At 40.0% G+C, this 26,204-nt stretch overlaps 1 protein-coding gene and 1 pseudogene across 2 annotated transcripts; one reads left to right on the forward strand and one right to left on the reverse strand.

Annotated features, from left to right (window-relative positions):
* Positions 1-526: 526 nt before the first annotated feature.
* kdf1b (keratinocyte differentiation factor 1b) lies at positions 527-10,260 on the forward strand. 2 transcript variants are annotated; one of them, XM_023287040.3, is made up of 4 exons: positions 527-721; positions 1,691-2,609; positions 2,706-2,792; positions 6,271-10,260. In XM_023287040.3, exons 2-4 carry the CDS (start codon positions 1,697-1,699, stop codon positions 6,363-6,365), a joined length of 1,095 nt encoding a protein of 364 aa, XP_023142808.2. In that variant the 5' UTR covers positions 527-721; positions 1,691-1,696; the 3' UTR covers positions 6,366-10,260. The 2 variants fall into 2 exon arrangements, with proteins under 2 accessions (XP_023142808.2, XP_023142807.2); XM_023287039.3 differs by having other exon boundaries at positions 527-706.
* A 276-nt stretch (positions 10,261-10,536) lies between these two features.
* Positions 10,537-11,410, reverse strand: LOC111579667 (nuclear receptor subfamily 0 group B member 2-like; annotated as a pseudogene).
* Between the last annotated feature and the right edge of the window lie 14,794 nt (positions 11,411-26,204).

The raw sequence follows: 26,204 nt of genomic DNA on the forward strand, positions 1-26,204 counted from the left end.
AAATGTCCTGAGCAGAGTCCTGCACACTCCAAAGGACTTATACGATGATAACTTGAAGGGATTGTTCTCTAAAGGTTACTGTTTGTTGGGTATCCTCTTAAAATATTAAATGTTAAGCGTCATGATAACAGAAATAAAAAAATAATGCTAATAAGAACTGCAGAAGTATTTGTACCCTTGAGGCTATATTTCTCTATTAAACATGACTATATTGTCAAACTTTAACAAACTGTTCGACATCCGGTATTTCAGTGACCATTATGGGTAACTTGACGTTTATTAAGGTAGCAAAAGCATCAAAATAAAGGCGCAAACATGTTCACTTTGAATTTCGGAAGGGTGGCAGAGAGAATCACTGGATTACGAACATGTATTTATTGTAGATTATCTCGAGCAATTGCCGCGTAATTTAAGCAACTTAAGGTTGTGTTCTTATAACATGCTAAATGCTCAAAACATGTTGCGCTTAATTTGTGAAGTCACTGTTAACCGGAAGTCCCAGCCTCTTGTTGCAACTACCTGGTGCCTTCCTCCAACTTGACGTGCAGGTACACGGATTTGGTCGAAAACTTTACTGAAACTGTCACTTTGGAGCCGAGCTCTCACAGAAAGCCTTTCAAAATGGATTAGAAACATTAATGTTTAGCTTTGGGTAGAGGAGCCGACAGTAATTCGGGAGTCAGCTGGTGGACGCGCCGTCAACACTGTGAGTAATGTTTAGGTGAGAAAGTCCTCTAATGGAGGAAAGAAAGACCAATGACAAGTCGCCATGAAAGTGAAAATAATTTTTGAATACGAACAGAAATGTCCGCTAATGTGTTCCAAACGTAAATCTATTGTTTAATTAATGAGTTAATGAAGACAAAACAGCAAAGTAATATGTGGGTTCACTTAAAGGCTAAGTCACTACTGTAAACATTCGTCCTGACTCCAGTCGTCATAACACGGAACACCAGACTCCATTTGAGAATCTGTCAATTTAACGCTCATCGTCCTTCACACACTCCTGGTTAAATGTAACTGAAGAAAGCTAAAGGTTTAATCAGTTTTTTTCTTTAAAGAGTCATCCACACAACATACAGCCACTCTTTTTCTAATTTAATAAAAAATGTCGTTTTAGGTCAGGCTAGCTGACTGTCAAAACGATTCTCACTCAAACGATTCTCACTTATTGCTAAAACCATTAATTTCAATAATGGCATTTGGTTTAGTTGGTGCGGGATTCAGACTTGTAATCAAATTCATTTAGTAGTTGGTAATTATCTCCATATTCTCAGCTTTTTTTCTATTAGCAAAGTATTATTAAATTCCGAGATTTTTAAATGAGGTTTGGTGTGTAAACGCTGGAGATGAGCAGATCACTGTGCACTTTCCAGTTTTAGGAAAACTCCATGATATGACATCAGTACTTTTGATACAGGAATATCTATTTCTCTCTGACTATGTGCTCACACATTCACCATAAAACCTGTTTGACTAGATTAGCTGGCACCTGGGGATAGTAGTTTCACATTTGTTTTGAAGAGAGATGCCCTCAGGTGGCTACAAGTGATGTTAGGTTTTGCCTGGGAGATTGGATTGATTACAAGAATGTCCTTTAACGATGCCATTTCAACACTGTCTTATGACTTAGCGAAACCTCAGCTGACCTCATTTTCTCTCATGCTTGTCCTTGAATTCTTGGAACCAGTGAGTCATGTCTGCCGGCAGCACCGGCAGGCAGAGACGCAGCTCAGGGCCCAGCAGCCACCGGCCTGGACCCAGCCGGACCAGCAGCCAAAGGTCATCATATGAGGAGCGCTGTGTGGATCCAGTGGAAGACAGACTACCAATCCCAGAGGCAAAGGCAGTCCACAAAGCTCATCTGAAAGATGTTAACGGAAAGGAGTCTGAGACCATCGGCTTCATTCCTGGCTCAGCTGAGCCTTCCTCTGCAACCCAAACCTGCAACCCCTGCGCTTCTCCCAGGAGCTGTAGGACTTTTATATGCAACGTGCTCACCTGCGGTCTGTACAGCATTTGCCAGTCTACCATCCTCGCTCCATGCTTGGCACCAAATGAGAGTTCCACAGATGAGCCAGAGAAGGTGAGCCTGCAAGCCATGAACACAGGAGACAACAAAGAAGAAGACTGGCTGGGGGATGTCCACATCGGTGGCGTAAAAGTGGACCGTCCAAGAGAATATTTAGAGACTGAAACTAAATCATACACGCTTTTGTCTGCTGGTCAAACATCCGTCCATCCGTCCCTGCATGAGTCTTTGAGGTTTGATGACTGGGAGGATGGTGAGGAGAATGTAGACTCCCTGATTACTAAGAAGCTGCTGGAGCTCTACTCCGAATATCAAATCGAAGAGTTGGCCAGGTGCACTTCAGACTCTGTGTTTCTGAGGAAGAGCAAGGCCATCAATCAGCTCATCAACTCGCTGGCAGAGGAGCACAAAATGGATGAGCAGGAAGCTGAGTGCAGGCTGGTGCGAGGCATCATACGCATCAGCACGAGGAAGAGCACAAAGAGGAGGCCGCCCACCTCCAGGAGGGAGAGGACGCTGTCGGACAGTGGCAACGAGACAATGAGGGAGAGTGACTCCTTCTCATTCAGCAACAACAGTAAGTAGTAGCAGTTCCCACTCTCACTCTATCAGTGGCGACTCTGAAATGCTTTACTGCCATCAAGTAACAATCACTCTCATTTTCTCTTTCAAGATGACTACAAATCAAATCCCAACATCCAAATATCAGAGCTGACCTCCTCTGATCAGTGTGCCAGGGAGATGTGGAGGAACAATGGAGGTAAGAAATGTGCCTTCATCAACTTTAATATGCTATTACATATGGAATACACTTACTTTTAGAAAAGTAAAGTAAATTCATAGCTACAGTTGTGTGTCATTCATTTATTTTGTTATCAGCAGTTTGGTCAGTGACTTTGAATAATGTGCATGTTTTGTTGTCTATAACCAGACAGTATTTTGGGTGATACATGGCCGTTCTGACAGGGTCTGCTGGTTGAGCAATAGACACCAGGGTTTGTTTTCAGTGGTTTAATGTCATGATGGACTTTTAACACAAGCCTCTATTTATCACTAAACAAAGAGTCTCTGATTTTGGTGAGGCCAGATAGGAGGCATCTCAATGCAAGTGCAGCAGGCAGGATTTTAGAACAAATGAAGTCCCTCAAATGTACCCTGATACCTAGCTTTGCGTTGTTCACATTTTAATGACCTAGTTCTGTTCACTCAGCATTTCTGTACACACTATGAGCCAGCAAATCTTTTTAAAAATGGCAAATCAAACAAGAAATAACAAAAATGAAATTAGACTGACAGAAGTAAATGGTCTGAATTTTTACACAAATCAAAATAAAATAGACTTTGTTATATTTTGGATATGGTGTTCCTGTCTCATTTTAATTTTGATTGCCTCCCTAGCATCAGAAACTTTTCTTGGGTTATTTTTTGTCCCATTAAGAATTACCATATTTTTAACATGGTCATGTATGCCTCTCCTGCAATCAATCTGCAGCTACATCCACACTTTCATTTTAAAACATATAACTTCTGCTACAGTTGCATCCACACTGCTTCAGAGATTTAGGATCTCTAAAACAGAGACTTCTATGTATTCATGTTCTGATTAGTTGTAATTGTCAGTATGCACCATTCCCTGATTCATCGTGCTCCTGCCATGTGAATGTTTTACAGAAGAAAACAAAGACATAATAAATAACAGATGCTGCTGACCTTGTTGTCTCTGCTAGCAGCTGTTGTTTAGTTCCACAAATCTCAGGTCTTACTGTCCTACTTGGAGTATTTCTACAAGTAAGCAACCAACCCGTCCTGCTTTATGCCCAGATTGTATCTGAAAATGAGCTACAACAGCTGTCTGGATAAAAATTTTTAAAAAGAGAATGTATTAGTGTGGATGTAACCTGTTTGTGCACCGCCTTCCACTAACTGTGAGAAACACTATGCCCCTCAAAGCCAACATGCAGTAACTATCATATTTATGTGTGTGTGTATATATATATATATATATATATATATATATATATATAGTCTGACTTCTTGATATTTGTTGAAATGAAAGAGTTCATTCCTATGTGTGTAATTTTAATTAATCAGTTGTAAATTTGTATAGAACTTTGTAGGCAAACAAATATAGAATTTAAGGAAACATGTTAAAACAAAACCAAAGCAAAAGAAACAGTTTATCCTATTTAACTTAATCAAGAAGCCAGAGTTTTTGCAAAAGCTGTCTGTGTCTACAACTTTGCCTTATTTTACCTCCTAGCTCTTTCCTTAAATTCATATAGAAAGTAGGTGAAAAGCCTTTATATATGTATTTAGTTGCCTTTAAAGTAGTCAAATTTCGATATGATTGATCCTAAAAACACTGGATTCATTCTATACAATACAAGTTGTATCCTTCTTGTATAAGTTTTGCATACCTGAGTTGCTAAAACAATAATACAGAGGACATGACCTCTGTGTCCTTTATGGCAGTATTGGCCTTTCGCAGGTGTCATTTTACAGCATCGTGTGATTACAGCTACCTAGTGAAGGACACAGCAGTTTTTAATCTGCCTGTCGAGGATTCACAAAATGGTGGAAGTAACATTTAAAAATGGCTTTTAATGTGAAGATCCATAAGGATGCACACAACACTATAAAGCGGTTCTGGCGTTTTTTTCCTTGTACCAATGTCATCTGTTATTTGATTTGCCTACATTTAATGGGTCGACCATATCATATCAGAAAACAAACCAAACAGCTGAAGGCATTGTGGGTCAGGTGACAGATATTCATATGTGGACTAACTTCCCGGCAAGAGGTACTGTTAAAATTTACCTTGGACCTAGTTATAGGGCCGCACCAGTGACAATGTAAATAGCTTTTATCAGTGACGCGAGTCCTGCAGGGCGTACATGCTTCTGTTTAGACTAGACGCCATAGTGAATGTTTGAACCGTTGTACACCTGCTGAATTACAAGTGGTACAGTAGATGGAAAGATAAGAATATGAGAGGACTGTAAGAGGCCTGCTGCATTTTGTGTTCTGGCTTAAATTTTCTGGACCTTCCTTTCTGTGAAGCTTGTTTGGATAAATGGTGGAAACTAGATTCTCCAAGTGCTCCAAACTATTCAGTTGCCATAAATGGTTTTTTTTCAGTCTGATAGATGGATGCACTTTCTTTAAGGTTCTTTCGGTTTTATTTGTTTATTTTTTTTACGTTTCTGTTTCAAATTTTAAATGTCATATTCACACAGAGAGAGTTTAGGATTTAGGATAGGGTTAAACACGCCTCAGTTGATAAAAGACAGCTTACAAACGCCATAGAAAGGGTTTTTCATGACACGAGTGCCATGTGTGTTTATTTACTTAGAGCTTTTGACACTTGAATGGCTCTGGAGACCAAGATAGCTGCAGTCATAAATACACTGTAACAACAGGTTCATCAAGGCTTGGCAGAGTGGGAATAAAAATCAGCATGTGACTTTTGACACAGACAATAAAACCCAGCTGGAGACACATTTTCACATACTGCATATTTTACACTTTAAGAATAATTTAGACGGTAAATTCACTAAGATGGTGTCTAGAGTAACATATGAAAAGGAAATGCCTGCACATAAATTACACTGATATAATTTGGAAATGTCATAGTCTAATGTTGTTTACAATTAGAGATTCGATTCGAAGTTTTATTGCCATAGTTTGTTGGAAAAAACAGACACAAATTTTTATTCCGCAGCGGATAGCTATAGCAACAATGTAACTAAAGTCGACTGAACAACAGTGAGTAGCAGCAGAAGTAGCATTCAGACTAGGTAGTTGGTATCATAGAATCAGCCATTCAAATCTGCATTGTTTACATCCATATTTATTAGCCTGCAGGGTTTCCTGCCAGTGTAGATGTGATGTAGAGGTGGAATTGTTAGGAATGTGCAATGCATCACCGTGTGCAAATCCAACCATGTGTATGTGCATTGGAACAAAAGACAGGAATCCACAGGAAAAACATTACTTTTTCATACCACAGGTTGTCAAAAAAGATGTTTCCCAACAACAAATAATTGGTTGATCAGTTAAAATGTTGGCATATGTATTGGTCTGATTGATAGATGCTGTCTCTCAGCTGCATAATATGAGTAACTCCATATCAGCAAGCACACTTTCATGCAGCATTTCATAAATGCGCTCTAAAGCAGAATTAATTCTCAGCTCCTTTCCAGGTAGATCCTGACTGTTGTTTTTCTGTGTTCCTACAGGTCACACTTCTAGCTCTCCAATAGCCTACTCACCCTCTCACACAGAGACTAATTCTTCAGGTGTCCCACTGATTCGCACCTCTGTCAGAACATGATTCCTGCTCCACGCTGACAAGCTTCTCTTACCTGACATGCTGTGTCCACAAGGTCACACATGGATGTTGAAAGGAGACACTACTTGCACACGAGTCTCTGGCTGAGCCAAGCTCTTTGTAGAGACCATGGCTTTGCTGTGGAATAGAAAATGTAAAATTCACATTGTCTGAAGGACTTCAGTGTACTCAGGGCTCTCTGTGTAGATGTTTATGATTAGTAAATAATATGTGTATATTTGAAGGATTGATTGATTGATTGGTTGTGAGTTTGCCCTGTAGACAGCCATCACCAGAAGCTCCTAAGGCCATTTCACAGGTTCTGCATCCAGATTTGTTGCCCAATGCATCTGTTATTACTCCGCCAAGACAAAGTTATGTGATGGTCAGCGTTGGTTTGTCTGTTTTTCTGTGTCAATTTGCAACATTACTCAAAAACGCATTTATAGATTTAGATGAAATTTTCAGGGAACGTCAGAAATGACACAAGGACCAATTGATTAGATTTTGGCAGTGATGCAGATTATAGTCTGGATCTACAAATTTTTAAAGATTTCAGCTGTCGGAAATGATACAGGGAATGAGCAGCCTTGGTGGAGTACTGCGCTCTCTGCATGCTTTTCTAGTCTGTAACTGCTTTATCCATAGAGAGTCATGGGTGGCCTGGAGCACTCACAGAAGAGCCATGTGGGCACAGGGAGAACATACAAATTCCACAAAGAAAGCCCCAACTGTTCAGTACGTTCAAATCAGAACTTTCTTGCTGTCCGGCAACAGTGCTAACCGCTACTCCACCATGCTGCCTCTTCATACATGACCTTTGCTGCAAAGAAAAAACAGTTACAGATTGGGCCATAGCACTGTCTGATTATTCCTGAGGTGTGCCAAACACTATAAGGTTATAGTCTGTGGCTGGAATTTGTTTCCTTGCCATCCGAAGCTTAGTGGACAGACCAAGAACAGAACTCTTTCTGAGAATCATCAGTAGAACGCATCTACAAAATCGATGCTTCTCCAAAGTTTGACAGTGACTACTCAATCACAGCTCTTAAAGATGAAGTATAAAGGTGTGAAAAATGACTAATCTTGTCACAGCAGTCCACTTGATCACAAATTTTGGGCGGCACAGATTTTGGCAGATGACAAAATGTACATCTCACAGATCCTTGCAGACACGTGGATGCAGAAAGGATGAATTGGCCTTTAAATACTGTATCACAGCTAACCGTCCTCTCGTCCTTGAAGGATTTGTGGTATGGAAACCTATTACTCATTTGTGTTGGTTTGATTACTCTGGTTTGATTTTTTGTTTGTTTGTTTGTTTTGCATATTTAGTTTTCCCCTCATCAGGGTTTGATTTTTTTTTTTTTTTAACAAATGTGTTAATTTAAATCTATACATTGCTTCCAGCTCAGTTGTTGTGTATCACATATTTACAGGTTTCTATGTTATGTTTTGATAGTTTTGTTAATTATTTCATATTCATGCAGAAGCATTGCACTGTTCAAGGTGGCAATAATGTAAAAGGATGAAGATATCATATAGGGTAGCTTCATTTAGTAGCTCAAAAGTTGAATAATTAATGTACTTATTGGTCGGAGTTTTGTTTTTGTGCCTGATTGTAGACTGATTGTAATCTGCTGAAGGAAAGGTTTGGTATTGTAGGACAAATGTTAACATGATTTCCTCTGGAGACTAAGATGAAAACACTGATATCACCCTCATGGCACCGTGCTACCGCCAGATAGCTTAGCGTAAACGCTTGTCTTAAGGCAGTTTTAGCTCAGCAAAGCCTTTAAAGCTCACTAATTAGCGCATTGTGTCTCAGTTGTTTATTTTGTGCTTAAAAACGGTTTCATTTTTGTACTTAATGAGATACATTATGTTATTTAGGGCAATTGAAAGGCGTATTTTGTTACCTCTAAGTCTTTTTCAAACATGGGACAAAACTGCTTCAAAGTAACGGCGTTCTCAGACATAGGGATCTTTTAAATTAATGTTCTTCACGGATTCAGACACACCACCACAATGATGTTGAGGTTCACAGTACACATGCAGTATTTGTCATACACGAGATTGTAAAATACATCAGTCGATGCATAATAATGTCTTAATAATCAAAAGACTAGATCTAGACTAATACAAGCTTATCAAACTGTCAGGGGAACTCATAGTAAAGTTCAGTTATGATTTCCTAAACGCTGAAAATTCTCCATGTGTGATGATAATCTAAGCAATACTTATACTTAATGTCCTGACAGGACTTAACCTATGTAACAAGTGATTTGGCTGCAGCTGATAAACTCACTGTGTGACATGAAGAAAAGTACAAAGTATAATTTCCTGTTAGATCCTCATCAGTCATGTGTCCATGTCAGGAATTATTGATAATTGTAAGTAATTAGTGAAGTTACCGCTGTTGTTCCGTGTAAATGTATGCAACTCTCTTGCCTTGTAAACGGTCATATGGATCCTGCTGTTCCATGCTGCAGGTGTTTAATAAACTCAGAGGAAAGACTCCTGCAAACAGCTGGAAGCAACAGACTGAACTTTTGCTCCCATTAATATATTAATGTACATTTCCGTTTAAGATAGCTGTGAAATTGCTATGCAAAGTAAATGACAAAAGTGTTTTAAGATTTTGGCACACAAACGTCCGCTTTTGTTTTACTGTGATGCTTTTGGATTAAAATTGATGCTGAAATTCGGAAAAGTCTCCCCTAAAATCACTGCACACAAGTCCCAAGAATATGAAATGCTAAAAATGATACATAAATGTTACTGGGTCTAATCTAGTGAGATTGCCAACTCAACTTCTATGAAAATAAGTACATTTCTGAAAGGGGCTTTAGTCAGAGCTATGCTGCCTGGTTTCAGTCTTTTATGCTAAGCTAAGCTAAACTAAACTAACCAACTGCTTGCTGTATCTTATCTTTACCACTTAGACATGAGTGGAATTCTCCTCTTATCATATTTCCCCAAATGTACTATTAGTCTTATTCTTCATTGTAGGAGATTGAATGTTTTTGAAAAAAAATTCAAGATTCCAAAAATGCTAAAAAGTCTACCTTGAGTTGATTTTTTAATCATGACTTTTAACAATATGGAGTTTGATTTATTTATTTTCCAAATCAGTCTATTGTTGGTGTCATAACACAAAGTTCATATGAAGCAGGTAGTCCTGAAGCTTTTCGGTAAACTGTGTGTCAGATGCATTCTGGATATTGATTTGATTGTGTCATATGTGCTGTCTTTCAAATCTCAAAATGAAAGATGTTTGAGCCAGTGTGAACTGCAGCTGGACTTGAGGTGGTATCATGTGCTATAACTTATTAGTGACATTATCCTGAGCTGACTCATGAAGTGAATGTGTGTTTTCATATCAACATACTTGCTATGTTTGCGCCTGGATCCTGATGGGAATTTGGCCAGCTGACTTACTGGAAGTTGTTTAGCTTTTCTTATCAGCTTATGGTTACAGTTGATCATGGACCCTAAATGTACGACCCAGGTTCTGTCCTCTCATAACCCATTTCATAATCAAGGTGTAAAGAATTTGGCTACAACACCAGTGTGGTTAGAATGAAATGGTGTGAAACTTGTTGCTCTGGTTCAGACCAAGATGCACAACGTGCAACTAAAGTGATCAACGGCTAACTTTATCATAGTGTTCTCTTTAGTAAACTAGTTGAGATTTCTGTTAAAGCATTTTTGTTTTGATTTCATTCACACACCACTCTATGCTGTCAGGCCTCCGTAAGACAAAAGTATAAAGCATTATACTTTGGCTTTTCTCTTTATATTTTCAGCTGAAATGTCTTGTAGTGAATTGAACTCACTTTCTTAACAGATGCTCCCATATAAAGTCAATAAAGTAAATGGAGTGAAACAAAAAGGACATTTTTTGCTTGTTGTTTGCTACATACACTATGGCCACATGAGGGAGTCAGAGTCTGCATTTTTAAGGTCAGGCTCTGCTGCTTTCTCAGCTCTTCTCCGTGTCACTTTAAACAACATCTATCTCCTTACAGATTGTTTATCCCTGTGTTATATAATACTAAAACAGCAGCTGGAGAAGGGATTAAAATGTTTGTTCATTGTGCTTTTCGGCAAAGTATTACAGTATACCATTCGACCAGACAACACTTCCTCACAAAGTCTTAGCTCTGTAATCTTAGTGGACAAACAACATCTCAGTTAATAAATTTGACATGTCTGTGTTGCAGCTGTGTTGTTGAAGAAGAGCTCTGTGACCAAGCTGTGGCTGACAGTCTGAACGGCGGAGGCTGCACGTAGGGTGCGGCTGAAGCGACTGCTGTCCTCTGGGTGCAGGAGGTGGATGACTTCTTGGAGAGCTCTCTCAGCCTCCTGCTGGAGGCCTTCGATGAACGACGAGGCGCTCAATCCTTGAACAGCTGCGGTCAGTGAAGAGGGGATCATTTTAAGCTCATACTGCATATTTGCATGAAACACAACAAATAAGGAATTACTTTTACCTGGGTTGAACAACATAGCACCCTTCAGGTAAGCATATTCTTTTGGACTGAGATCCAGATTCCACAGCTGACGCAGACAAATTTGCAACCTGTGGACTCCAGCAAGAGTTGGCTGCTCAGCCTCCTTGTTAGTGAGAACTGGTCTGAGCAGAATCTGATGAAGGATATTTGATGAAGGGACATCAGTCACTTTAAAGACTATCTTCTCTTGTGCCAGCCCCAGAACAAAAACAGGAACCCAGCAGTGTCTTAACAGAGATGACCAGTCTCTCGGTGGAAGCTGACTGAAGGATGGTGAACATCTCATAAAGCAGATGGTTTTGACCAGCACGTTAGAAGCAAACTGGCCGGTGCCCTATGGGTCCATCAAACCAAACTCTCCTCTTCTGCTCACAATGACAGTTGTGTGCTGCAGCTTTAAAATTCACTTTGTTGTTGTGGTATCCGCTGTCCCTGAAGCTGAGGATGTTATAGAGGATAGTGTGCTCTTCATGGTATCGTGGACAGAAGTTGTTTGTATTCTTCTCCAAAGGACACATCGTGAAGGAAGGAGTATCCTCAGAATATTGTAGCAGAGAAGAAAAACAGGCCAGCAAACTTCAGAGAGCTTTAACAGTGTCACTATGTGTCTACATGCAACAACACCACAAACTCAGGCCCTATTTATCCAGAATGTCACCTGCTTACAGCAAACTCAGCCTTGCCCATCCTATCTAAGCCACTCCAAAAAAAACTGTTTAAAAACACAGCGATCCTGGACAACCCCACAGACAGATCTAAGTTCCTTCTATATGGAGGTGATAAGTTAAACTTAGCAGCTGCACAGGGGAGGAAAATACAGGAGCTAGAGGGGTGAATGACATTCATCATGTTTACTTCAGTCATTAACTCAGCCTGTACCAGTCTATCAAACCTAACCTGACCTGTTTCCCTGTACCACCTTGGACCTGCATGTAGGAACGGGATGGAAAGTTTGTGTTGAGTTTTTTTTTCTTCTTATTTATGCATTTCTTTTTAAATTCCCCTTTTCTCCCCTCAGCCGGTGGTGTTTCTCCCTTCAAGCTCGGGTCTTCTACCAGAGGTGTGGTAGTTTGAGGGTTCGGTGCAGAATCTTTGCTGTTCCTAGGACTACGCTCTTCTGGACAGAGGCCTCAGATGTTGTTCCTGGAATTTGCCAGAGCACCTCCTTCAGTTTGTGTGTCACTGCTCCCAGTGCTCCCATCACCACTGGCACCACTGTTGCCTTTACTCTCCACTTCTTTTCGAGGTCTGCCTTCAGCTTGTGAAACTTCTGAGGCTGAGGGCCTGTTCTTGTGTAGCCATGATCAGTGTTTCTGTGCTGTCCTTCAGTACAGCCCTTTCTAGACACTGGTAGGATTTCCTGATATCAGTCATTTCTTCTATCTGGCGCAGGTACATGCCATGGAGGGGCTTGTCTCACCATGATAGCTGGGTCTCCTCCTCTGCATTACCAGGTCTCTGAAGTATTCACTCAGCAACTTGTCCTTGGGAGCCATCTTTAGGATGTATTCCTGAATGTGAGCTGCTTCATCCTGGATGCTGGTGCAGATACTCACCAGTCCTTGGTCCACTTCGTGTACAACCTCAGGGTGCTGGACTTGGAATGAAACCCTTCATGCATGGTGAGGAGCTTCCTTGTCTTGGTATTGGGGGCGTCCACCTCCTCCTTTGGCCAGTTGATTATACCAACGGAGAACTGACTAGCAGGACATATGTGTTGATGGCCCAGACCTTGTTCCTCCCATTCAGCTGACTCTTCAGGACCTACCTTACTCATTGCAGGTATTTGGCTGTGGTAGACTTTCTTGCAATTTCCTAATGGTTCCCATTTGTCTGCGTTATCCCAAGATATTTGTAACTGTCCTGAACATCTGTATTTATATACCGTTACAGTTGTGAACTGTTGCTGTGTAAGAAGAAAGCCTTTTATCCAGAAACGGCTCCTTAAAGGTTAATTTAAGTTTGCTGCTGTTCACTTGGACAAATGAAAGACTTTCTAAAGGAAAGTTCTGTGGTCAGATGAAACTAAAATTGGGCTATTCAGTCACAATAACCGGACATATGTTTGGAGGAGAGAAGGTAAGGCCCTTGACATCAAGAAGACCAAACCTACAAAGCATGTTGTGGTTTTGTTTTGGTGCCAGTGTAACTGGTGCTTCACACAAATTGAATGAAAAAATGAAGGAGGATTACTTTCATATTCTTCAGGAAAATCTAAAATTATCAGCCAGAAGGTTGGATCTTGGTGTTAAGAGGACTGGTCAATGCATTCACTGATAGCAGAGCATAAAAGTGTGTACAAGCATCAATACTGATCATCATTATTTTCATTACATATATACATATAAGTATGTGCTTGAATTCACCATGATGCTCCCAATGCTGCAGTACAATGCAGTCTAATCTAGTATATTACTTTAATCTAAGCCCAGTTCCTGTGCTCTTTTTTTTGCTTGTTTGTTTGTTGTTTGTATTGCTTCATATGTGCAATTAAGACAGAAATCGTCTTGTTAAAAATCTGTACAAGTCTGCCTCAGGTGTGGTTCTGGGTTTGATACGGACAGCTTGAGAACAGCGTGTCCAAAAACCAGTTTGTAAGTATTGTAAAGATTTTTGTTAACTAAGCTGTCTGTTTAAATATTTATTATTACTCTTATTTATTGTGTGCTACCTCAAAAAAAAAGTATATTATCTTTATGCTTGTTGTTGTTACTGCCAATAGAATGAGATCCTGTACTTAAAACCAAAGTGATGCTTCTGATTAAAATGTTGCCTTGTTTTCCAGATAGATGTAATATCACAATATGTCCCAACATCTATGCAGGTGAAGAATGTCTGCATTTAGATGTTCATGCTGACTGCCTTATTATTTATGTGTTACTCAGAGTTGTACTGAACACACACAGTAGCTTTGTGAATTCAATGATTTCTGCACTTTGGTTATTTCTTTTCACTTGGCTGATTGTTTTTTCAGTCGAGTCATGTTTTTTATATAACACATTTAAAACAAGAGAAGTTGACACAAAGTGATTTTTTCAAGCCTGCATCTCAAATAAGTTGCTGCTAAACAATGAGAAATTAAAGATCAAACATAAAGAAGAATTGTATGACAGTGCCCTGTTTCTTGTATCTATGCCTTATACTGATGATTGTCAGAATCCACATCATTAATCTACTAGTCAGGTTCTGCAATATTGAAAAAGCAGATATTGAAAACTATATATGGTTCAGAAAATGTTGCTGACTGACCTCTGCATTGTCTTTTTTTTTTTTTTTGTAAATGTGGGCTCAGGGATGGAACTTTTCAGGATGGTTTTTTCATATTTTAACTCGCCCCTAACCAGAGATTATTTCACCTACTTTTCCACTTTTGCAGATTTGGAATTAATAACATGGTGAAAAAATAAAAATGAACATTTGAGGCTTTTATTTTTAGTAGTTTCTGAGATATTGTGGTTCAACCATACTTGTTTTCCATCTTTTCCTCTGTGCCCACAGTCTGACATTAGAAATCAAACAATTCCCATTGTGATTTAAGTGTACATTGTAGAAAGTAAGTCTATTTGTGTCTAGTAGTCCATTTGTAAATATACTAAAAGAACAAACACATCAATGCATGAAATATGCAGGCAGGACTGCGTCTGAGTATTTCTGCCCTGAAATATCATAATTGAAATAAGAAAAACATGTATTTTCACAACAAGATAAGAACAAATTCAAATTTGATTCATTTTTTTTCTTTTTAATTTTTTTTAAATTTTTTTGAATGCTGTGTCATGGCACACTCTTTACTGCATAGAAAGGAAAGAAAAAAGAACATACATTACTCTTTTCTTTCAAGATGAAGGCTGCAGTTCAACACCTTCACTATCAACACGTCTAAAATGCTTGGAGACAGTCTCTCGTAGTGAAGAAAAAAAATTTCTGAAGGCACCAGGTTTCTTTGGTGCTATCCTCAGGTGTTTCTTGAAACATGAAACATTCATCTGGTCAGCTATTGGTGGGCCGGAATGCAGAAAAGTCAGTGCAAGGGTGGGAGTGCCCCACTGTCTACAAAGGTCCTTGAAAATGGCTTTGTCCAGCATTTTGGACTTTTCTGGGGCGATGATAACATCGTCCTTGACAGCATCCCAGACTTTTTCAAACAGGTCCTTATTGAGGGTGTCAAATTCTTCTGAAGAGAGGTTAGCGTTTGCACCTCTAGTGGTCCGCAAAATCACTGCCTCAATGAGTGCGCTTACACACAATTGTGTCGTTGTGCTTGTAACCTGATTAGGTTTTTCCTCAGATGCGCAGGCAGCCACAGAAGGTGCACTGATGTCCACAGAGGTGATGCCTGTAACCTCTGGTGATTGTCGCTGAGACACGGCTGTCTCCTCACAGGTAACATCTGGTGATGGCAGATGAACAATATTAAACAAGGCAATAGTCTTGTCTGGGACGTCTTGGGCGCCTGAGGATGGTGCTGGTGTCACTGCGACTGCAGCAGGTGCCACAGTGTCGGTACGACGTTTCTTAAAAACACTTGAAATCCTGCTAATTAGAGACAGGTTGCCCTTGGACTTGGAGCTTTTAACTGGTGCAGCTCCTTCTTTTGAACCCTTGACCACCAGTGGAGAAGAGGTGAACTGCTCCTGAGGAACACTTACTGGGACAGCTGGTGACACTTTGGCTGGTGGTTTTGGTAAAGGATGAATGATCCCTGTGGAAGAGACCTCAGGAACATCTGACTGACTTCTTGTTGGGGTTCTAGGTCTGAACCTCTTCAGGTTCCCTTTAACAAATGTTCCAATCATTTTGGTCATGTGATGAACCTTAGTATCCGGTCTGTGGGCAAATGTCTTATGCCGTGGGGTCTCCTTGGGTGTCTCTATAGTAGACTTGATACTGTCCACTACATCTTCCACAACTAAGCTCTTTAGAGAATCTGAGCTCCCACAGCTGACTTCCACCACGTGAAGGACTTCTGCAAAGGTTGGTGGAATTGAATCACAGATAATGTCTGGTGAATGCTGCTGAGACTGGACTGTCTCCTCACAAGTAATGTCTGCTGAATGCTGCTGAGACTGGACTGTCTCCTCACAGGTGACGTCTGGTGACTGCTGCTGAAACTGGACTGTCTCCTCACAGGTAATGTCTGGTGAGTGTTGCTGAGACTGGACTGTCTCCTCACAGGTAATGTCTTGTGAATGCTGCTGAGACTGGACTGTCTCCTCACAGGTAACTTCTGGTGACTGCTGCTGAGACTGGACTGTCTCCTCACAGGTGACATCTGGTGACTGCTGCTGAGACTGGACTGTCTCCTCACCGGTAACTTCTGGTGACTGCTGCTGAGACTGGACTGTCTCCTCACAGGTGACGTCTGGTGAATGCTGCTGAGACTGGTCTGTCTCCTCACAGGTGACGTCTGGTGAATGCTGCTGAGACTGGACTGTCTCCTCACAGGTGACGTCTGGTGACTGCTGCTGAGGCTTGACTGTCTCCTCACAGGTATCTTTTGGTGACTGCTGCTGAACAATATTAAACAAGGCAATGGTCTTGTCCGGGACATCTTGGACATATGAGGATGGTGTTGGTGCCATTGCAACTGCAGCAGGTGCCACAGTGTCGGTGCGACGTTTCTTAAAAAATCTTGAAATCCTGCTAATTAGAGACAGGTGGCCCTTAGACTTGGAGCTTTTAACTGGTGCAGCTCCTTCTTTTGAACCCTTGACCACCAGTTGAGAAGAGGTGAACTGCTCCTGAGAAACACTTACTGGGACAGCTGGTGACACTTTGGCCGGTGGTTTTGGTAAGTGATGAATGATCTCTGTGGAAGAGACCTCAGGAACATCTGACTGACTTCTTGTTGGGGTTCTGGGTCTGCACCTTTTCAGGTTCCCTTTAACAAATGTTCCAATCATTTTGGTCATGTGATGAACCTTAGTATCCAGTCTGTGGGCAAATGTCTTATGCCGTGGGGTCTCCTTGGGTGTCTCTATAGTAGACTTGATACTGTCCACTACATCTTCCACAACTAAGCTCTTTAGAGAATCTGAGCTCTCACAGCTGACTTCCTCCGAATGTAGGACTTCTGCAAAGGTTGGTGGAATTGAATCTCCTAGAGAAGTCACCACCTCAGTGACTAAATCTTTTTCTTTCTCTTCCTTCAGTGCCGCCAGCACTGATTTACAGATGAGTACTTCTATGTTAAACAGAAGCTCTCTCAACATTTGCTGGGTGTCATCATCAGGCTGGCCTGATACCAGAGCTGCCCACTGCTGTGAGGTAATCCTATTGAAGAAGGTTACAATGAGTGGGCGAACCATGTCCACTGTAACCTTTCTGATGTCCTCAGTATCTAAACTGGCTCTTCTATCCATGGTGGTTTGGTGCTTTGTCTTTTGATGAAAAAATCGTGATGAGTTGCTTTCTTAGTTTCCTCAAACTGTAGCTCACTCCAACAACAACCATCTAAATGCTTCAGTCTCATCTGGACCTAAACTGGATCTGACCGGATCTTATGTCTTTGACGTCACGCCTCGCTGTTCTAATATATACATTCTATTCCTCAAATCGAACGCCGGTTGATTAAGCTCCGCCCCTGTAGAGCCTCCGTAGTTTAGCAACAGCTGTCAGGCACCGACAGCTGATCTGTCAACCTGTCTGTCTGTCTCTTGTTAACCATCAGTTTCGGACAACGAAACGGGAAGAGATTCCGTGTTTTCGCTGAAATAAAATACTGTCCAGCGGTGGTGAAGTATTCAGGCCATCTGGAGCAAACAGCTCGCACGTAAATCATCATTTCATACAAATGTTTTTCGGTTCCTTTGACTCCTGTAAACTAGGATCACATAATGAATCAGGAGGTAAAAACACATAATGGCCTTGGAACACTAAATAAAAATGAAAATGTGTTTCCAAAGTCATTCTTAGACAAAAGCACAATATGTCAAATGTTCAGTATGATGATCTGATTTATATCTTCACGTGTTATTTCACACAAAATGACAACATTTCTGAAATCTACTCCTTGCTGTTTGCACCTGTTTATGCTTGTTTATTCTGCATGATACATTCAGATGAACACTGATGTTTCTTCAGGTCGCTCAGTTTACCATCAGGGAACAGATTCTCCTCCAAGGATGACAATCATTGTCGAGGATATTTTAAACCCCTGGATTCTAGCCTTGATTAAGATAAGAAACACACTGCTGGGTTTGTCTGTAAATGTATGACTGTTAAAAATATAGAGATGAAATTACATCAATGCAATGGAGAAGACCTGACTCAACATGGGAGAAACATCTCACTCCTCTCTTCCTCAAGTTTAGTGTAACAGCATTTATATGCTATTTATTTAACAATATGCTATTTCTTTTTATTTAACTCTTTATCTATTGGTTCTTTGGAAATGGGCTGTAAGGTTAAACCTTTTGGCATAGTGTCCATCCCATGTTAGAAGTACTGAGCCCATCTTTCTAAAGACAAAAACCTTTTAGGAGTGTAAACATTTGTTCTCAAGTTGGCCTCAAACCTGAACCCGTTTGACCCTTCAGGTAACTCTTCCATAATTAAGCTTCAGCAAACTTACACTTCAAGCAGAAAATTATTTCCCAACAATAAAGGTACATGTACAGAAAGTGAAAAAGCTTATGAACTTATGCTTGATTTTGCTTTCAAAATATTGTTTTAATTTGAAGATTTCACACAAACACATACAAGCTTCTAGACATGTAATAGATTAGAGCAGTGGTTCCAAACAATTCAGTAAATTCAGTGAGTGATTCCTCGCTCATATTACACACACACATATAACAGCAAGCAAAGGGTTTAAATGAACTCACACTTATGTACCACAACTGTGGTCTTTCTTATTTCCTGTCCCATGATGTCACAGTTTTATCTGCTGACCCTCAGGAAGGGACCCGACCTCACAGTTGGGAACCCATGGACTACCAAACAGTATGAAGACCATGATTTTAAAAAAGGTAATTTCACTAATATGATCAATTGTAATATTTAAAACTTGAGTAACACAGACTTATTGACTGAAAAAAGATCATCTAAAAGTAGTCTTGACTCTTGTAGATATTATGCTCCAGTGATTTGCTGAACAGGAAATAATTCAGTGTTTGATTTTTAAAAAGAAAATCATGATTGTGATCTTTAATTTCCTGATGTCTAAGCCCAGCTGATGTAAACCAACATTGTCTGTATGTGTTGTACAGAAAGAGTCCAAGCAGAATTTTTGCTGAACTTTACACAAGACAGACACAGAAGCCTGTCACATGTTTTGTTCTGTCCTGAAAGATTACAGTTCATCGATTAAAAAAGAGCTTTATAGGTATAATTTTGCCACTTCAGGTATTATTGCAATACATTTGTGTGTAATTTTGGGCTCATCCTAATTGTCTGTCCTCACATTTTTGTGTGTTCATGTCCTTTTGACAGACAGAGTCAATAGTTAATACTGAGGCGAAGTGATTCTCTCTGCTGCTGGACTTCAGTGTATTTCTATCGGCATAAAAGTGGCCTGTGCTGCCCTCTAGTGGTTATTCTTCGAACAAAACAAGTGCATTGCACCAAGAAATTGGCATTTGAAGGGCTACAAAATTTAAAAGAAATGAATATTTTATATATATAAGAACTGATATGCAGTAAAAGTAGCAAAAAAAAACCCATGAAAAAAAAACTGCTGCTGTGAAAGAAGGAAGCCTTTCCTCCAGCAACGGCACCTTAAAGCTCAACGTAAGTTTGTTGCTGCTCACATGGACAAATGAAAGACTTTCTGGAGAAAAGATGTGTGGTCAGATGGAATTAAAATTGAGCTATTTGACCACAATAACCGGAGATATGTTTGGAGGAGACAAGGTAAGGTCCTTAAGCTCAAGAACATCAAACCTACTGTCAGGCATGATGGTGGTTATTATGCTCTGGGGCTGTTTTGGGGCCAGTGTAAGGAAAATCTAAAATCAGCCAGAAGGTTGGATCTTGGATGCAGTTGGCTGTTCCAACAACCCCAAACACACATCAAAATGGTAAAGAAATGACTAAATTAGACCAGAATCAAGAGGAGTGGTCAAAGATACAACCAGAAGCTTATTGGTAGCTACCAAAAGTGCCTAATTGAGGTAATAAAAAGGACATTTAACCAAATATAAACATTGCTGTAAGTATATTTTTGACATATTTCTAGTAGAGTATAGTATAGTATATTCAATCTATGATAAAACCAAAAGGCACGTTTGTTAGTTTTATTTTTGTGATACATTTCAGTGATTACATCATAGAACATTCAGTTATAGGCGTCATTGGAAACTCAGGACTGTCATTTTATACACCAATTTTATAATTGGTGTACATATTGATTGTTGGTAGGCAGTAGAATTCTTCCATCTGTATTTTCGTGGACTACATTTCAATTATAGTTTATCATCCTGCTCTTGTACAACTCTGAAACACATGAAAGAAAGAGTAAATTATTGTTTAACTAACAAAACAAATAACTGTTGGATAACAAGTATGGAACCTTAAACTTCCATACCATCTTTATGATCTGTTTGTCTATTAATGCAGGCAAAACCAGTAATGAGACATATCATCATCTCACCTCAAGAGTTTGAAGAACTAGACATCTCTTTATAAAACACCACCATTGAACTTCTGTCATTTCTGAAACATTTCCAAATTCAATAAAGAATTCCCTGAAAAATGGAACAACCATTGCAGAAGTGAAACATTAATTGCTGATGTCACTCCTATCTGGTAAATGCACTGAACTAGAGGGCTGCAATGTCAATCTTTATAAAATGTTTCTTCACAAATAGGCACCTCTCTGATGGATATGTACAGTAATAACCAACACTGAATACACTGCATGAATGAAACACTTCAATTTGACAAACAAAATGTGTGACTAACAAAAAGGTCCATATGTAGGAAACAAAAAGAAAGCAACAAAACGTCCACTCATTTTTAGAGAGAGAAAGTTCCTATGATTAGGTTAACATAGTAACAGTTATCTGCTGTTCAATATGAATCTTGCCCCATTCAGCCAGCTACCAAACCTAGCCTATTTGAGGACCTGCAGACACCAAAGTGAAGCCTTGAGGACACTGGTTACTGCGATCACCTGGAATTGAGAATACATGATGCTTGAATTTAAATTATGTTTGACACACGTGCACTTCAAATAAAAGTTCTTATGTAAAGAAAACGGATGCAACAAGTGACAAATACCAGAATTAACATTTTTTCACAACATACACTGATCAGGCATAACATTGTGACCACTGACAGGTGAAGTGGATAACACTGATTATCTCTTCATCATGGCACCTGTTAGTGGGTTGGATATGTTAGGCAGCAAGTGAACAGTTTGTCCTCAAAGTTGATGTTAGAAGCAGGAAAAATGAACAAGCATAAGGATTTGAGCCAGTTTGACAAGAACTAAACTGTGATGGCTAGATGACTGGGTCAGAGCATCTCCAAAACTGCAGCTCTTGTGGGGTGTTCCTGGTCTGCAGTGGTCTGTATCTATAAAAAATGGTTCAAGGAAGGAACAGTGGCGAACCGGCAACAGGGTCATGGCTCATTGGTGCACGTGGGGAGCGAAGGCTGGTCTATGTGGTCCAATCCAACAGACAAGACACTGTTGCTCAGATTGCTAGAAAGGTGCATTGCAGTTTGTTGCGTATGGGGCTGCATAGCTGTAGACCAGTCAGGGTGCCCATACTGACCCCTGTGCGTCACAGAAAGCACCAACAATGAACACGTGAGCATCAGAACTGGACCATGGAGCAATGGAAGAAGGTGACCTGGTCTGATGAATCACGGGTGCGTGTGAGTCGTTTACCTGGGAAACACACGACACCAGGATGCACTATAGGAAGAATGCAAGCCGGCGAAGGCAGTGTGATGCCTTGGGCAATGTTCTGCTGGGAAACCTTGGGTCCTGCTATCCATGTGGATGTTGCTTTGACACGTACCACCAACCTCATTGTTGCAGACCATACACACCCTTTCATGGAAATGGTATTCCCTGATGGCTGTGGCCTCTTTCTGCAGGATAATGTGCTGGGCCACAAAGCAAAAATGGTTAAGGAATGGTTTGAGGCCAAGTCAACACCTGAAACTCACAACAGTGAGTTTCAGGTGTTGACTTGGCCTCCAAATTCCCCAGATATCAATACAATCCAGCAGCTATGGGATATTCTGGACAAACAAGTCCGATCCATGAAGGCCCCACCTCGCAACTTCCATGACTTAAAGGATCTGCTGCTAACTTCTTGGTGCCAGATACCACAGCACACCTTCAGGGCTCCAGTGGAATCCTCGACAGGTCTGGGCTGTTTTGGCAGCAAAAGGTGGACCAACACAATATTAGGCAGGTGGTCATAATGTTATGCCTGATCGTTGTATATTATCATATATTACATAACTGAAATATGAATGTAATGGAGTAGAAAGTACAACATCCCTCTGAAATCCTGTGAAGTAGAAGTATATAGAAAATGGAAATATTCAGTACTTAAGTAAAAGTGCTGAGTTCTCAATACTGAGTATTTCCATACAAACAATTGTCTGTTATCGTCACTAGGTGGCACCTTTGTTTCATGGTTGGTAGTTTAGAGTGGGGGACACTCCTTCCCGACAACATATTTCAGTACTATAAAATAGGTATAAACAGTCTGTTGAAGTTCTATTTTTTTTTACTTCTTTTTCTTTCTATCATTCTATTCTATAAGTTATACAAGAAATGCATGTAAATTTATACTTCAGTAAAAGTACAAAAAGAATTTACATCAAAATATACTTAAAGTTATTATGCAGAATGGCATATTTAAGAATAATGTAGTTATATGAGAATAACTATTTATGCATCATTGTGTTCAGAACCTTAAAGTTGGAGTCGGTAAAGATAATTTAATTACTTTATATATTTTTTCTCCTGGATCGCTTTTTAATTTCTCTCTGGGGCTCAAAAATGTTTTAACCTCATCTGTAGTATGATACCGTAATTTATTTGTTGATTATATACACACTGAAACAAAAGTACTCATCGACTTCTGTTTTCTTCTTGTCAGCAGGTTCCATACAGTTGTACTTTGTTAGCTACAATTTAAAAATGTTAAGCTCAAATAAATTAACCAGCTTGTATTATATTGACATAATATTTTTGAATTAAAACAACAAACTTGCTTCTGATGGTAAGTTTGTGTGATTTTAGTACAGGAGCCACGGCATGAAAAACACTGGTATGATTTAATGTCACTCCATGTTGACAGTGAAGATTCTGAACGCGTGTAACATCTATTCTGTCTGACAACACAAGTAAAAGTACAGTTAATTTGTGAAACAAGTAGTCATCAAAATAACTACAAATAGAAAATACCTAATTAGTGTACATGAGTATATACAGAACAAATTATCCGAGTTGCAATGAATTAAAAAACTGATTGAAAAACTACCAGCATATTCCCTCATTAGATAATCTGTCACCAGGACAAGATTTCCACTCTCAGCTGTGATCGCAAAATATTACACTAATATTTTACACTAGTCCAGTAAAAAAAAAAAAAAAAAAAAAAAGACAGATTTCACCCCGTGTGTCACTCTAAAGCAAAAACCTTGTTTTGTTCAGCATGTCTTTTTCTGTAACCCATTATCAATAGGTATATCATACCTTCAGTAGCAAAACTGCACCGGTTACATGTTTTTTATAACTTTAAATCAAACTTTTTATCAGCAGTTTTTGCCAGATATTACTAAAACAAGGTCTTCGTCCAGTGTTTTCCTACCACTGTGCCGTAGATGGCCAGGGAACCGTTGACAGATTCGGTTGCTGATCTGAATATTTATTCCATTTTTGCTCCATTGGATGATTAGCAGAGGGTCTCCTCGTACCTCACAGTTCAGGATGGCATTACCACCCAGAGGTTCAATACGGTTGGAGTGAAGGTCTCCATCAATGATGGGAGGTTCTGGAGAACAGACAAATAGGAATTAAATCGGAATAGTTGCCCTGATATTAGATACAAGTCACTTAATTAGGGGCAAGTTGTGAGCAGGAAAGGTGAGACATAGGAGTCAAAACATTTTATGGGACTGTTTACCTTTAACATAGACAAATCCCAGTGATTTGATGGTTCCTAAGTTGTTTTCTGCCACACAGGTGCAGGTGCCAGAGTCACCTTTGCTCACTCTCTCTATCACCAGCTCACTGTGGCCATTCATGTGATCGTAGTTAACTAAAGCATCAGCAACAGTCAATTAAAGACAAGAGATAAACACAGTTAAAAAGGGAAAAAGATAATAAATAATGCAGCACTATATTTTGAAAAAACACAGAAGAGTCGACTAAAATGTCATACCTGGGATAATGTTGAAGGAGAAGGGTATGTCTGCAGAGCTGCAGGGCTGCTGCAGCTGCAGGGCTGCTGCAGCTGCAGGGCTGCTGCAGCTGCAGGGCTGCTGCAGCTGCAGGGCTGCTGCAGCTGCAGGGCTGCTGCAGCTGCAGGGCTGCTGCAGCTGCAGGGCTGCTGCAGCTGCAGGGCTGCTGCAGCTGCAGGGCTGCTGCAGCTGCAGGGCTGCTGCAGCTGCAGGGCTGCTGCAGCACACTTCCTTTAAGTTTAGAGCACTTTTTATAGACAGCGCCACCTACCGCAATAGATGATCACTAAAGTGCACAATTTACATTTTAAATTGATGATTTCACTCAAAATATACTTACAATACAAAAGGCTTATTCAGAAAGAATTCCCCGTTCATTTTAAGCCCTGTAAGTTTTCCTACACAGCTGGAGGCTGGACTTTCGGGAACACACTGATAGGACCGCAATTTAAGGGCCGCCAACTTCTTCTCGGGCCCCGTTGTTCGTGTCTCCCACTGTGTTGATGCTAAACGAAGTAGCAGCATTTATCGCCATGATGGACGACGGTAACCATGAGAGTACTAGCTGTGAATCGTTTTATTAGTTTAACTTTATAAAACAAATAAACGTTTGGTTTACAGTGTTTTATTGTTTAACGTTATAAAGATTTCTGCTGTTTTCATTTGCTGAGCAAAGCTGTTAACCTGCTAAACTGAGAAACAAGCTACGTTTGAGCTCGTCATTAAGTAGCACAGACGACCACTTTTATACTGTGACTGCTGCTGTAAAACCAACGCTTAGCTTGTTTGATCATTTGTTTGAGTCCTAGCCAGATTTTGGCAGCCCAGGTCCAGGTGATGATAATTAACTACAAGCAGCATATTAATTAACCCTTCACCAGATGGTAAAAGCATGTTGAAATGATCTGTCTGTCAAGGACATTAAGCAACAACAACCATAAGTATAAGTGCTTAATACTAACAATTTTACAGGTTTTATGATGTTAATAAAGTTGCAGGTATCTGAACTGGTTCCAGTTTAAATCAAAGGTGTATCATTTCGTGGATTCCTGTTAGAACTGCTGGTGTTCTACTGGTTCTCTGGCATGGTTTACCAAGAACCTTTTTGGACCTCTGTTACTAGTTTTTCCACCTGTGACCAGTTCAGATGTCTGCTGTGAAAAAGGTTAAACAGTGACAGTACATTTTCTTCATAGTCAGACTTTTCATGATCACATTATTTGTGATGCTGAGACATTTAGTATTTTTAATGCTCAGTTTTGATGTAGGCTTATCCTTCACTCCTTTACCTCATCTACTCTGTCTACTGAACAGCTTGTATGAAGTTACATCATTACACAGATTGAATCCAAGACAGAAAATTTTAAATGTATTGGTCCACCTCCCAGATTAAACTTGATTTATGTTTATGTTAGTTTTAAAAAACGTTTACACAAAGAAGAAACTGCTCTCTCCAAATGCTTTTGTTGTTGCCACATAGTCATTTTGAAGAGAAAGGACACATTTTGAACTCAAATTTTTCTTTCTATTGTCACACTGCTTTCAGATGGACATGCCTTTGATACGGAAGTGGTGGTGTCTTCTTCTCATGGAGCGTTTCCAAACAGAGGGGTACGACAACCTGTAACAAAACGTGTCACTTCCACTTCATCAAACTGATAACACACTATCAGTGCCATGTCAGTAGAACATCTGGTAACTACATTAAGTTCATCAGACTGTGGATGGCAGTCTTTGTCGAGAGTATTTGAGCATGGCATTTTTTTTCACCAGTGTATTCGCTTTTTCCCATTATTTATCTTAGATGAATATTTATGTTGTGTATATGTAAATATTGTTTAAAAATGAACCATTTTCTTTTGGTAGGCCATCATATATGACCTGTCTATGCAGGACAATCTGTCCCTGCAGGAGGCTGAGCAGGTCTTCTTCAGTGGTCCAGCTTACCATC

This window comes from Amphiprion ocellaris, chromosome 15, assembly GCF_022539595.1.
Source record: "Amphiprion ocellaris isolate individual 3 ecotype Okinawa chromosome 15, ASM2253959v1, whole genome shotgun sequence".
Taxonomy (NCBI): domain Eukaryota; kingdom Metazoa; phylum Chordata; class Actinopteri; family Pomacentridae; genus Amphiprion; species Amphiprion ocellaris.

What these genes read in the sequence shown, in the direction of transcription:
- kdf1b (XM_023287040.3), top strand. Translation starts at nt 1,697, where the DNA reads ATGTCTGCCGGCAGCACCGGCAGGCAGAGACGCAGCTCAGGGCCCAGC. An exon ending in CTTCTCATTCAGCAACAACA is followed by an intron (nt 2,610 to 2,705) that starts GTAAGTAGTAGC and finishes TTCTCTTTCAAG; the next exon opens with ATGACTACAAATCAAATCCC. An exon ending in GATGTGGAGGAACAATGGAG is followed by an intron (nt 2,793 to 6,270) that starts GTAAGAAATGTG and finishes GTGTTCCTACAG; the next exon opens with GTCACACTTCTAGCTCTCCA.